Consider the following 14670-nt stretch of genomic DNA (forward strand, 5'->3'; position numbering starts at 1 on the left):
CTATCACATGTATAATATACCTTTGTAAAATATATATATATAGATATATATATGCACATTCTTTGTTAAGTTGTATCTGTATCTTCACCACATTTGTGGCTTGTCTTGCTACTCTATCATATAAAAGAACAAACGTTCTTATTTCAACTTAAGCCAACTTATACATCTTCTCTTTTATGGTAACACTTTTACTGTCTTGTTTAAAAAAAAGTACCCATCCCAATAGCAGTATTTTCCCTAAATTGAAAAAAGTTTTTTACCTTTTATATTTCACTTATCTAGAGTAAATACTTGTGATTTGTAAATACACTGATTTACAGCATTAAAAATTCAAGTTATGTAGAATTTACCAATGAAATCATGGGGAAATAATGCTGGGATCCTCAAATAACCTTTTAAGAGGTTAGCACTTGCTCCCTTGCCTAAACTGTCCCTGAACTAGAGAATGATTCTGATTGCCAGTAGCTTTCATACATCTAAACAACATTCACATAAATGGTTGCAGCTGAGACTTTGCTTCAAAGCACAAGTACACATGTTATTCAATGCAGTTTGGTTGTCAAAAAACTGAGGATTTTTAGTATGTGGACCAAATCTTTAAAATTTCTTTACACCTGGCAAACAGAAACATCTCCAAACAGTAATAAAATAAATTTACTTCAAATGGACAATGGGGAAAAAATGGTGTTATTCTAAAGCAGGACTTTATGTTCCTAGCGGCCTCATGGCGGACCAAAATGGTTAGAAGTTACAAATGAGCAGTCCAAGGCAAAATCTGTCTCTAAAACAAGAGAACCACCTCTTACCTCTAATAAAACAAGGCAAATGATTCTCAAACTTTTCTACTTTATTAAGGTTAACCAACATGGGCTTCCCTGTTGGCTCGGATGGTAAAGAATCTGCATGCAATGTAGGAGATGTGGGTTAGATCCCTGCATCAGGAAGATCCTCTGGAGAAGGGAATGGCAACCTACTCCAGTATTCTTGCCTGGAGAATTCCATGGACAGAGGAGCCTGGCAGGCTACAGTCCATGGGGACACAGAGTTGGACATGACTGAGCAACTAACACTTTTAACAAGGTATTTATACATCTAAACATTTACTGTAAATTTTCAGTGATGCTTAGATTCTGAATTATTTTCCCATAATTAAGTTAATTTAGGCACACCGGTTTTGTGTTTTATAGAAAACGTTTATCATTAGGTCACAAATAGGAATGAGTTATAATTTGCAAATGTTACAAAGGTGATCCCAAATCTCACCTAGTTTATTTCCAAAACTGCAGCCACTCATTCAGTCCTTAATGAAAATAGAGACCAAAAACAATTGCTTGAACTTATCACTGTGAGAAGATTCTGGTAACTAAGGAATCCCTGAAAGAGGAGTAAGCTGTGATTCTTGGAAAGCTCAGAACACCGGAAAGGCTTAATTGCAAAGTATTGAACAAAAGGCTACAAATTTTGCTTTCCTAAGAGGAGCTGGGAACTAGAGATGTCATTGAATAGTGCATTGAAATGGCATTGCCTAGGCCGAGTGCTGCACAGAAACTCCAGGTCACCTCTTCTGGATCTATTATTTTGGATAAGCTTCCACTATCATAGCATGGCCCTGTAAAAGAAAAAAGAAGTCCAATTAGAGCAATGAAAGGCAATGAATCCAGCCAGTATGCAGGCAGCAGAGAACCATGGGAAAAGTACAGGCTTTGGAACTCAATCCTGACTCTGCCATTCAAACACTGTGTGATCTTGGGAAAGTTATTAGCCACTCTGAACCTCAACTTCCTCTATAAAATGGGGCTCATGGTGCCCACATCAAAGTATTTTTGTGAGCATTAAATTAAGTGATAGCATACAATGTGTGTGTGTACATACACCACACACACACATACATGCATACACATGTGTATCAAAGTCTGCCTAGTAGAATCTGACTTCTAGTAGATGCTCCATAAGCGGTTGCTATTAAAATAAGCCACAGTGGCTTTTTTTAGCTATATAAAAATAAACACAACACAGTGAATTTGACAACAGTTTTCTTTCTTGTGAGAAAGATAAGAAAAATGGGGGCCTTTTATTTAAAAATGTAAAAAGATTACATTACTCACCAAATCCAGAAAGCTATCAAATAACAGGGTCAGGACTTGAAACCAGATGATTCCAAAGCCTGGTCTCTTCTTTACTACTCTATGCATGTGGAGATGATGAGCTGCGGTCCCACAACAGTCAAAAAGTAGAAAACCCCTTCCCACGTACTAGACACAGTACAATTACCTCCCTAGTTTAACCCTAGTATAGGAATGTATGATGTCACGAGTCTAAATCCTATCTGATAATCATAATCATTCTTTCTTCTGGACTGTTATCAATCCAGTTAACAGTTTAACTAATCTCCCTACTTCTAGATTCAATTCAATCCCCACAATATTTATTCAGTTCAGTTGCTCAGTCGTGTCTGACTCTTTGTGACCCCATGAATCACAGCACGCCAGGCCTCCCTGTCCATCACCAACTCCCGGAGTTCACTCAGACTCACATCCATCGAGTCAGTGATGCCATCCAGCCATCTCATCCTCTGTCGTCCCCTTCTCCTCCTGCCCCCAATCCCTCCCAGCATCAGAGTCTTTTCCAATGAGTCAACTCTTCACATGAGGTGGCCAAAGTACTGGAGTATTTATTAAGGAACTATTATTTATAAGGCACTGAGTTAAACACTGTGTGGGTACAAAGTTTTGCTACATGGTTTCTATCCTCAATCTAGTATACACTGTAGTTCAAAACAAACTGTTAAATACCCTTGATACAGGCACAAGCAAACAAAAGAACAGGGGTGGGAAGGTCTGACTGACTTGGGGCTGTCCTAGAAGGATACATAATAAGTTAGAATATTCCTTCTCCTGTTTTATTTAAGCTGTGTTATTTTCATGTTCCAAATCTATTATACTGTTCTACATCAGTGATTCCCAACTGCAGTGATTTTGCTCCCCACCCTCCCCAGAGGACATTTAGCAATGTCTGGAGATATTTTTGGTTGTCCCAACTGTGTGTATATGGTGAGACAGGGAGAGGGGATAATGAGGGGGGTTGTTTGCTACTGTTATCTAGTGGACAGAGACCATGCTAAACACACTACAACACACAGCACAATCCTGCCAGCCAAACAAAAAATTACCTAGCCCAAAGTGTTACTAGTGCCAAAGCTGAGAAATCCTGCTCTAGATCCAATGACGGATTCCTCCTCTGATCTAATCATGTCTATACAGCACTCACTTGGCTCTTGATGAAACAATGCCAAGTTGAATCTAGTGTCTAGAATGCATCATCTCCTTCCTCACTATACTTAAACTTTTAGAGGAAAGTAATAACATTGGATATTATTCTTTGTGCATTTGCAAACCATCTAGTATTAGGTTACTTGCCGGGAGCCGGTATATTGCATATTGAGTGCATACTGCATATTGCATATTGAGTGCAGCACTTTCCACAGCATCATCTTTCAGGATCTGGAATAGTTCAACTAGAATTCTGTCACTGCCGGGAGTCAGCGTGAGGCACTCCGCCCGTGGCAAAGGTCATGAGGAAGGAGGCTCGGCATACGCAAAGGCGGGATCGAGCCTCAGGAGTCCCCCTGGAAATTCTTGAGCGTCTACCCCCAAAACCAGAGTCTGCCTACTTTCTGCTTTGTGCTTTCACCTACACCTCTGACTTTACGGGGGGCTGTCCCCCACTACCTCTCTCTGAAAAAAGAGTTAGCTTACAGCTCCAGTTAATAATTCCTGGATGTGACAGTGTTTCAACCTACAAACTCCTTTGGAAATCCTCTAGCCTGCCTGAATAGGTTTTTCCGGCCACATGTGATTGTTCAGAGCCTCCCAACTGTGAGAGGCAGGAGATGTTCTAAACTGCCTAAACACAGATTCCTTTGAGTAGTTAAAAGATTGATTAGAAATTGTATTGGTGAAGGGTTTTTCACTTGTTGGGCCAATGTTTGCTGCTAAGTCTCCATACTCCTTACCTACTGTGTCCTTGGCAGTGTATTGATTGATATAATGGGTGTATAGAAATGTAAAATGCAGCTTTGTCCAATGCTTTTTTGGAGGCTGGTGCCTGACTTTGGAATAATCACCTTTAGAGAAAAATAAGTTTCTTAAAATGTTAACAGGCCTCTGGGCCAGAAGATGATGTCAATCACCTGAACTTTTGCATATGATAAGTTTGAAAGCCTGGCTTAGATTAGAACCAGGAACTGCTGTCCTTGCATGACTCCACCCCTTCCCCCATTATCCTCTACGCATAACTTAAGGTATAAAAACTACTTTGGAAAATAAAGTGCGGGCCTTGTTCACTGAAACTTGGTCTCCCCATGTCACTCTCTCTCCCAAATTCTGGCTGAGTCTCCATCTGGAGCGTGGAACCCGCCATGCTTGCTAATTATGCCTGGGCTTCTAAGATCCGACCGGGGAGGCCTCAGTGTCTCCTCTCCTTCGGGAGAACGGAAGGACGCCTGCGGCCTACATAAGTGGTGCAAACTTCTTGTCTTGAAGTTTTATTGGTTCCCGCGTAAACCAAGCTACTCAGCCCCTTTTCTCCACTGAATTTTCCTACTGAGCTATCCTCATTCTATTACTCTTTGTATCCTTAATTAAAGTGTAATTAAGCAGTTGTTTCCTGACCCTCGCCTACGCCGTCTCTCCTTCGAATACCCTGGATCAGCTGGGGCTAGTCCCCGGCAGTTACTAATCCTCTATGTGCTAGATTAAAAAATTAGGAAACAAACACTCAAAACCAAAGGACACTGACGTGTGGACTACGCACTATGCACAGCGTTGTGCACCAGGGATCTCCCCCGGTGAATCTTGGCATAGAAAGATAAGAAGGAGGGCTCCAGTCCTGACCAACCGTGGTTTTCCGTAAACGAAGGTACCCAGATTAGAAAATACTTCCAATCATGAAGTCTAGAAGATTCTAACCTAAAAATAACGGACCCCTTGCTTTTTCAAAGTCTCTGAGGAAAAGCTATAAATAAAGGCTTTTAAATGCAAGATGTTTATACTTTTACATATCTTATTCATCTTGGTCAGCAACAGACAGATTCTATTATCTGGTGAAAAATCAAATCTGTTTCCAGCAGGGTTAAAAAAAAAAACCCAGATTACAGCCAGCCTTCCTTTGGATTGTAGTCCCACAGTGAAACGCTACAGGTAGGAAGTTTTGTGGGTAACACAAGTAAAACAGATAGAAAAAATCTGTAGAAAACAAAATTTTCCCTAGCAATAAGTTATCCAGAGGTAAATTAATTCTCCATTGTATAGTTTACTTCTCAAGAAAGACAGTTTTCCTCTTGGAGAGATTTTATAGATAAGGTCTCAAGGTGACTAAATAAATGAATAAAATTTTATTATTAAAGAAGAAAATATATGAAAGTATGATTAATGATAGTGTCTAATGAGGAGATTATAAGTGATTCTAGTCTTATTTTCTACATACTTCTTGTATTTTCCATAATTTCCATAATGAGCACCTGTAACTTTTATAAACAAAACCTGTAAACATTATTTTAGGGGGAAAAAAATTTGGATTTAAATAGCTTTTTTCGTTCAAAGTACTCTCAGGATTGAAGTTGTACTCCCCGGCCCTCAAAAATGGGCTTTTTTTTCCAGTTGTGTGTCATCAGAAAAATCACTCTAAGACTGTTTCGAATTAAGATAAATCAAACATTCTTGAATGAGTTTGTTTCTAAGAAAATAACTTTCTGGAAGCTCCTATTAAGCTTCTGTGACCTACCTGCCCTCCAGCTGCACAGGCAGCTACTAGACCATACTGGCCTCCTTCCTTCCGTAACCTGTTGGCAGCTGCCATGACCAACCGACAGCCAGTGGCTCCAAACGGGTGCCCCAGAGACAGTGATCCACCCCAGTTGTTAAACTTCTCCAAAGGAGGCAATCCAACCTGGCTCCCACAAAAATAAACACAAATAAGAAGGTGAATTTACTTAAAAATCAGGCCAGGCTCTGAGTAACAGGAAGTAATAGCAATAGAAGGAAATAACTTTCTTAAAGACCCACCATATGCTATTTGACTACAAAAGAAATTCCAAATCAATTCTGAAAGCCAAGAGCCCTGTTTATTTTTCATCTGACATCAGAGTGGATAAACAAAAGACAATTTGAATTTTTGCTTTTATTTTTTCCAAAGACTTTCCAGGAGCTATTTTCCAACTAAGAAATAAATACATGAAATAACACACAAAAATTTTCCTAAGAAGCAGCAGCCTTCCTCTTCATATTTTTATTAGCAGGTATTAAAGCTCCAAATATTATAGTGCTTTGGAAATTCAAAGGTTTTTTTTGGTGGGGGGGGCCACACTGTGTGGCATACAGGATCTTAATTCCCTCACCAGGGATAGAACCCACATCCCATGCAGTGGAAGCATGGAGCCTTAACCACTGGACTACCAGGAAAATCCCTCAAGCATATCTTTTTTTTCCTCAAGCATATTTTTAACCAGAAACTTACCTTGGCTTTTCTACCCATGTAGTTTTGTGCAAACCAATCAGAATCCATGGCCTTCAAATTAGCCAAAATCTGACCCTAGAAAGGAAAATAACTCAATAAGGACCTTCTTGTAGTAAAATCCCTCAAGGCTTTCTTTTATGCATGAGTTTGTCTAACTTTAGAGCTAAGGAGATCTTTATATCAGTTTTCCGTGAATATTTTCTAAAGAAACAACCTGATACTTCTGAAGGGCCTTGAAGAAATAGCTTCAAAAGATATGTTTTTCAACACTGTGGGTGTAGCCCTGGATTTCCGCCCAGTAGTGTTAAGTCAGTACTTCAAACATAAAGCTCTACTTGTTTCACACATGTTAAATGATTATAGTCCTTTGATATGTGTCTTTAAAGTGACTTACTGAGAAAGCTTCATGAAATTCAAAAACATCAATATCATTCATTGTTAATCCTGCCTTTTCCAGAACTTTTGGAGTAGCATACGTTGGTCTGAGAAGAAAAAATTTAGTGATACAATATTAAAACTTTCATTTTTAACTAAAGAACTCTTTCATATTCCCCAAACTGCATTTTACAGTTATTAGAAGGTCCTCTACTCATTCACTGATTCTACTGTACAAAGTGTTGTTGATACAACAGTAAACTGAACAGACATGGCCTCTGCCCTCTGCAGTTGATATTCTAGACTCAGAGAAAGAGATAATAAGCAAGTAGACAATAAAAGAGAAGGGCAAGTTAATAATGTGAAGAGCCAGAAGAACACAGAGGTCAAACGGCAGAGCATAAGGGGCATGGCTAGTTAAACGACATGATGGAGGCTAGTGAGGGTACAGCCTTGTGAGGAAGGGAGAGGAGTCTATCTAAACATTAGGAGGGTTTTATAAAAAGTTATTCTGATTGTGTTGCAGAGTAAGTAGCAGTATAAAAAAATGCTTATGACATCTTAATGTAAAAAAGGATATAAAGTTGTATATATATGATAACTGTAGTAGAAAAGCATAGGAAAAAGTAGAAAAGTAGTAAAACTATAAAACGATCACACAACATAAAGGATTATTATTTTAAAAACCCAACTTACAAAATAATTATGAACTCAGTGCTTTATATACTTTTAAAATCTATGTAATAAACATGGGTAACCAATATTTTCTAGACTAATCCAAGAATATACATTGCTACCTACCCAAGTAAAAGCTGATCTTTTGGATCCTGGGACACGTACATGAAATCCCTAGGTAAAAAACAGAAGGGTGAGCTCTGTACTAAAGTAAAGAAACCAGAGGAAACTTACTTGAATACTTACTTTACCTCAGATATGCCTTCGGCTTATAACCCATGGCCAGAGCTTTTTCCTCTGCCATAATCAGCACTGCAGACGCACCATCGGTCTGAAATGTTAATTGGAACAAAAATGTTAAATAACTGCAGCCTACCTGGTGCTCTTTCTTCAGCCATCTTCTATGCTCTGTGCCTAAATTTACCAACACATCACACTTACAGAGTGACTCTCTATAACAAAATCTTTCCATTTTATCCATCATTAAGTCACAATTTGACACACACACACTGACCCATTTTGGGCAGATGAGGGTAGAAAAGTCTATTCAAAAAGTATCATAATTATCAAAATGAATGATGAGAATTGGTAACTCAATATGTATTCATAATAAACTAGAAGTTTTTTGCTTTTGGCACAGAATACGAGGGATTTTGTGAATTAATCCTCCCCCAAATCTCTTCTTTACTGATTTATTTTTATATTTTCTGGATTGCTTCTCAGCTGTTTCTTGCCTGTGTCTTGTACATGATTTTCTTCAATTTAAAGACTCTATAACAAGCAAACCAAGAAGAAGAAGTGGAGGACAAATTAGTACTACTCACAAAAGGCCTTTACTACTGTTTCAAAAGAAAAAGCTCAAAAAAAAAAAAAAAAAAAAAAAACCACAAAAACCCACAAAAATTCCAAAGAAAAAGAAACTACTCTCTAGAATTGACAAAATTAAAATAATCTCTACCGTAATTTCAGACCATATTTTTTTAACTCAGTAACTCTGAAGAGGCTATGCAGCCACTACTAATAAGGTGGCCATAAAGTCTGGAAACACAGGTGACTATACATAATAACATCATATTACTATATTCAACGTGCAATTGTGAAAAACTGCAATGAATACGGTGCATTAACAGCATCTCTGAAAACCCATGTATCTGTGATGTATTACCTCTAATGACTTGTGTTTCTGATTTTGATGAATAAACCTGAACCTTTTGCACACCTCACAAGTATTCAAGGGGGTTCAGATCTGCCAAGAGTGTAACCGATGCCATATGAACCTATCATCCAATTTGGTTTTAGAAATAACCACCTAACCAGTCCTTCACTGCTCAGGCTTTACCAGGTGGTACAACATCCTGTTAAAATCACCTCAGGTATCCTTTCCTAAGCTCAAGAGCAGGCATTAAATTGTCATTTATCAAGGTCAAATATGTCAAACATTTGCCTGTGTTTCTTTCTAGACTGTATGTCTGGGTAGGAGAATGATACTGTAAAAAGAAACACTGACCAGATGAACTATATCCTGAAGACTGCACCCAAGGTAGTAGGAGGGAAATCACATCTCACAAGCAGAAGCAGAATCAAGAGGGACATTTAATAGAGGAGGAAAGAAAAAAAAACCCAAGCAAGGACATGAAGCTACCTGCATACAAGTAAAATAACAACCAAAAATGAGAGTAGATTTACTCCATGATGCTTATAGGAAAGTAATTTGGGGGTCAACATAAAACATAATTTTCTAACAATCAGAACTAGAAAAAGTATCTTGTCATTCTCTCTGCCTACTTTTCAAGTCTTATGTTGCTCAGTTGCTAAGTTGTATCTGACTCTCTGTGACCCCATGGACTGCAGCATGCCAGGTTTCCCTGTCCTCCAAGTCGTAGAAGACTCCCTAAATTCATATCCTGTGTTCCAACCAGGCTTTTCTCCAAAGAGGCCCTTTGCTCTCCTACCTCCCAAAGTTGCATTTGCCATTCCCTTTGCCTAGAAAGCCTTTAATATACTTCTTGAATTGGCTTGTACCCTTCCTTCAAGATTCACTGATCAAGTATTACCTCCTCTAAGAAGACTCTCTTACTCACCCAACTGTGTATCTTCTCCAAGAGTCAATGCTTACAGTCATCACAGAACTTTCTCACTACAATTAACTATTCTTTTTACCTCCAGTGCCCAGCACAGGCAGGCAAAATTTTTTGACTGCTGAAGTGACTGAAGAGAACAGCTTTTTTTTTTTTTTGAGAACAGTGTTTTTGTATTAGAATGGTGACTGGATCAGGTGACTTTTATGGTTTTAAAAACGGATTCTGTTTTAATAGTGTTTGTAATAGGTAAGTATACTCTATTCATTTTTGGCTGTGTTGGGTCTTTGTTGCTGCGTGAGGGCTTTCTCTAGTTGTGGCAAGTGGGGGCTACTCCCTAGCTGTGGTGGGCAGGCTTCTCATTGTGGTGGCTCTCTTTGTTGTGGAGCACAAGCTCTAGGCATGTGGGCTGTGGCCAACAGTAGCTGTGGCAGGTGGGCTCATGAAAAGTTGTTGCTGAACCACAAAAAGATGCCGGGATTCTTGGCCTCCAGAGGAGAAGAATTCAATCCGGGGCCAGAGACGAGGCTTGATCGCTCAGAGCTTTTGTGTACTAAAGTTTTATTAAAATATAAAGGAGATAGAGAAAGCTAGAAGGGGGCAGAAAGTGTTAGTGTTAGCAATGTAGTTATATACTCTCCAATTAGTCGTTACAAGGAATCAAAAGAATGTCTGGAGGTTGTAAAGACCTCAGCAGACCTACTCCCATAATTTACATTTTAAGATAACAGGATTAGCTAGAAGGTTTAATCCAGAGACTGTCCTCAGGCAGGATACATTATTGTTATATAATCCTAAGGAATGTAGAGGAAAAAAAAGAAAGTTTGTCTTTTCTTCCTCCTTGAGAATTCCAGACCCCTCTCTCCTTGGGGACCCCTAGACTTATCAACCTGCCTAGGAAATGACTCTCTCACTCAGTAGTTGCGGCTGGTGGGCTCTAGAGCTCTGGCTCAATAGTTGTGGTGCATAAGTTTAGTTACTCCACAGCCTATGGAATCTTCCCAGACCACAGATTGAACCTGTGTCCCCTGCATTGGCAGGTGGATTCTTATCCACATCGCCACCAGGGAAGTCTGAGTAAGTATGTTTTTAAGTCTCTATTCGTAATACACACAAGTACATATATTTTAGGCTTTCCTATTGAGAATACACAAATATAAAAGATCAAGTAAACACATATAGCACACATAGTTACCAGGAAAGAAGAATTTGCAGCTGTCACTGTGCCATAGGGCTTGATGAATGCAGGTTTTAGTTTGGCCATCTGATCCAGAGAGGAAGGACGAATCCCATTATCTTGTATAACTGTATCTCTTCCTATAAAAATATGGAATTTTTAACTCTAAGCTCAATAAGCATTATATATCTTCTACAGAGAAATATGCTTTAAAATTACAAGAACAAATAAAATGTAAACCATAACTATTCACTAAAAAGAAGGCTCTTTATAGTTATCAAGATGTTACCAAATATGAAAGCAAACTCTTAAGACATTTGGGAAATAATCTAAATGATTTAACATTAAAAAGGATAACTTATTTTCTTAAGATATTCATTTACTTTTGGCTCTTCTTTACAGAAGACTTATAAATACAGAACTTTAAAAACAGGCATGCACATAAGAACTAAAATATATCTGCCAGACCTAAAGGAGACTTATAAAACATCTCTTTAAAATGCTTACGTATGTTACAACAAAAATTGAAACCTGAGTCAATATTTAAGAATAAAAGCTGAGTATTTTGGAAATATTCATTGAAAATCACTTAGGGTTTTTGGAGTTTTAGAAGAAATTCAGAACTCTCTAACAATATCAAGAGGCATTTCCCTTTACAAAGCTGAGCGAGCTGTTTTACCTGGTACTTTGAAGGGCACAACATCAGAAAGGAGTCCTTCATCCTGTGCCTTTTTGGCCAGGCTGTGAGAGCGCAGTGCGTATTCATCCTGCTCCTCCCGAGAAATAGCAAAGGCAGCAGCCAGTCGGTCTGCAGAGTGGCCCATGGTCTCACTGGTGGAGAACTCAGTCACTGCAGGAAGCTGGGAAAGGAGATGTTCGGGACCAGGTACACTGTTAACAGGTGCTATACCACACCTAGGGCTATCTGGGAAAGTTAAAGTCTACGATCAATCAGGATTAGGACAAGGGAAGTTCTTTGTCCGCAAGGCATCTCTAAAAAAGGGGCTTCCAAATTCAAATCTTCTGCTATTTTTTTCTCTGTCTTGACCTAATAATTAACCTTTCCTTGTAACTAACAGAATTCACAGCTATAGAACATAACTGAACCCATGCCATCTTATCTAACTAAATCTCTGCAGTGGGATGCTTTGGCAACATAAGTCTTTATGTTAGCATTCACAAGTCTTACCTCTGGCGATAGGAAATTCAATCTGAATTTAGAGATTACAGAGAGTCGCTGAGCCAGAGTCTTGGCCTTATTGAGATCCAGCATCATTTTCCTCATTTTCCTTGAATGGCGAATAGGGATGTCAGACATCAACTCTACACCACCTGCCACGACCACATCACATTGGCCGGAAGCGATCAGGCCGACAGCTACAGGGCACAGGCACAGGTCATATGCACATGAGCATCTTTTGCATAAACTAACAGACCTCTGGTAATTTAAGCTTCTTTTTTTTTCTTAAATTTAGGCTTGACTTAAAAATTGTACAATAGTTATTAGCACTGTACAACATGTGTAATTCAGGTTTTTATCTTTTCAGAGGGATTAGGATAATTTTTTTGACTGACTCAAAATATATTCAGTGCACTAGAGAAAAACAAGTTTCATTCAGGCTACAGGGACATCAACTTTTGGAAGTATCCACTGGACCAATTCTCAAACAAATCATATTCTAAAGCAGAACATGTGGCATATTTCACATGTTTCCAGCTTCAGTTTTGGTAACAACTCTTCTTCCTATAATTTCAGTTTCTACTACAAGCTAGATAAAGTATGGCTTTTAGATGTAAGGCAGCCCCCTGCCCTCTGCCCTTTGGCCACTGGCAAGTACTATGTTGCTCTAACTGGAAGCAGTCACATGCTGTGCAGAGTGGAGAATGCCCCCATTTCTGCCTCCAGCTTATTCCCTGCCACCTTTATGGTGGACTGGCCAGTTGGCCTTGATGTCACTAAGAGAGCACATGATCACTGTATCTTTCAGGTTTCCTGTCTTTTCACAGTAAGGGCTGGTGTTACAAAATGTTCCACAGATTTGCTAAGTTTGTTGTGAGAATTTGTAAATAATTATAAAAAGGCCAAGATGTGGGGGAAAAGTAGAGCAAAGAGCTGTACCATCCAAGCCAGTGATTTATCGCTATGATGATGGTGGAGGGAGGGCCACCATCTTCATGGGGGAGTATCATGCTAGAATCACCTAATCTTAAAACCTAGCAGGTGATAAACTCCTCCTGCCTCGAATCCAGAAGCACCCCCTGCAGTTAATAATACCTGTGACAGCCAGCCACACTACTGATGGAGACACGACACAAATGGTTGTGGTCCTCAGGTATGGAGGGCAAGAAAAAGGTGGAGAACTACTGTCAAAAATAAAAAATGTAAATGCTACCCTATTTTCTGAAACACACAAATTCAGAGATCATTTATTTCTGTTAAGAATAACGTTTAATGATCATAGAAAACACAAAGGAGAACCAACATGTACCTTCTGCTGTCAAAAACAAACATACCTGTGGTCATGGCTTGGTTGGAAGAGATGCAAGCCATGGTGACAGTGTGAGCAGGAGTCTTGTCAGAGAAGCCGGCTCCGAGGGCAGCCTTCAGGAAATACAGTGAATGCAATGATCACTTATAAAGGAAGTGCAATATGTGAGTGAGTACTTCACTGTGAGCAATGCTGTGAGCAGTACTTCACTGTATGGTAAATCAGGAAAGGAGCTAACATCTCACAGAGGAATATTTAAAATACAACTAAGCCCATCATAGAAATGGTTTACAAATTTTTTATCTATCCATTAATCAATAAGCACTGCCAAATTCCTTGCAGTGATTTTCTAGTGTGGTATACAAACCTACAGTCCTCTGGCAGTTCACCTCCTCTCTTAGCAATGCTTTCCCCAGCACTTCTAAGAACATTAATATATAATTTGATTTTAACTCGTTTAAATTTTCAAATAGACCTAAAGTAAACCTGCTACATATGGTTGGTGGAATGATGAAATATATCATGGGGTGAGATTCTCATGACCTGTGTTCCTGCAGTTATAAGGCTTAGAAGTAAAGCAAAGTTTTCAGACATGAAAATAATTTCTAAAGAACTGACCATTCATCAACAGATTCCCACACAGGTCCCTGGCTTGCTCTACGTTCGTCTCTGCTTTCACTGACTGCCTGATATTTCAGACAGTGCACTGTCAATCCAAAGCAAAGCCGAGTTGGAAAACATGCCAAGTATCCAAGAGTTCAAGTGAATGAAAAAATTTTGGAAAACTGCTTTGGCTACAAGTGAGTCTCTGAAAAATAAGGACTGGACAAGTTAACAACTGGAAAAAAGGAAACTGGTCAGGAAGATGACATAAGAGGTGTTTCAAAAGAGAATTAATTTGAAGGACCTTGAGAAAAACTGAGGCCCTCCATTAATCTTGCAAAAATGGAAAAAGGATGTCTATTATTTTATTATGCTATTTATTGAGTTAATTACACTGCCAAAAAAAACAATGAACACCTGATTCTATTTTTGTTCATGTAAAGAACTGATGCATAGATACAAAAATAAAATATTCAATATTTATTTTTATAATATTAAAGTTTCACTTTAAAAACAAAGCTCTCAACACCTCGTGTCCCCGACCACCACCACTTACTATGAAATTCTGGTTCCTATTGAGGGAATTAATTTTTTCTGAAACTATTTAACAATCCTCAGAATACAAGATTTCCCATCATTTGGTAAAATTAACATGCTTCCAAAGCCGAAATTAGAGGGTTCAGTTTCTTAACTGATTTTCAGCTTTATACTTCACTTTGCTGAAAAGTACCTATTGGCAACTGCACATCAGCCTCTTGAT

The 14670-nt window shown here is 38.8% G+C and overlaps 1 protein-coding gene across 2 annotated transcripts in view; it reads right to left on the reverse strand.

The window, feature by feature from the left end:
* Positions 1 to 1172: 1172 nt before the first annotated feature.
* The window catches only part of HADHB (hydroxyacyl-CoA dehydrogenase trifunctional multienzyme complex subunit beta), a 31289-nt gene continuing 17791 nt past the window's right edge, over positions 1173 to 14670 (reverse strand). For both annotated transcript variants that reach the window (XM_055540735.1, XM_055540734.1), the window contains exons 7-16: positions 13333 to 13420; positions 12008 to 12195; positions 11498 to 11678; positions 10837 to 10958; positions 7815 to 7894; positions 7690 to 7737; positions 6908 to 6995; positions 6514 to 6588; positions 5782 to 5946; positions 1173 to 1609 (exon numbers count right to left, since the gene is read on the reverse strand). In XM_055540735.1, the coding sequence (XP_055396710.1) occupies positions 1574 to 1609; positions 5782 to 5946; positions 6514 to 6588; positions 6908 to 6995; positions 7690 to 7737; positions 7815 to 7894; positions 10837 to 10958; positions 11498 to 11678; positions 12008 to 12195; positions 13333 to 13420 (1071 nt within the window). In that variant the 3' untranslated portion in view covers positions 1173 to 1573. The remainder of the gene's footprint in view (positions 1610 to 5781; positions 5947 to 6513; positions 6589 to 6907; positions 6996 to 7689; positions 7738 to 7814; positions 7895 to 10836; positions 10959 to 11497; positions 11679 to 12007; positions 12196 to 13332; positions 13421 to 14670) is intronic.

Source organism: Bubalus kerabau, chromosome 11 (assembly GCF_029407905.1).
Source record: "Bubalus kerabau isolate K-KA32 ecotype Philippines breed swamp buffalo chromosome 11, PCC_UOA_SB_1v2, whole genome shotgun sequence".
Lineage (NCBI taxonomy): Eukaryota > Metazoa > Chordata > Mammalia > Artiodactyla > Bovidae > Bubalus > Bubalus kerabau.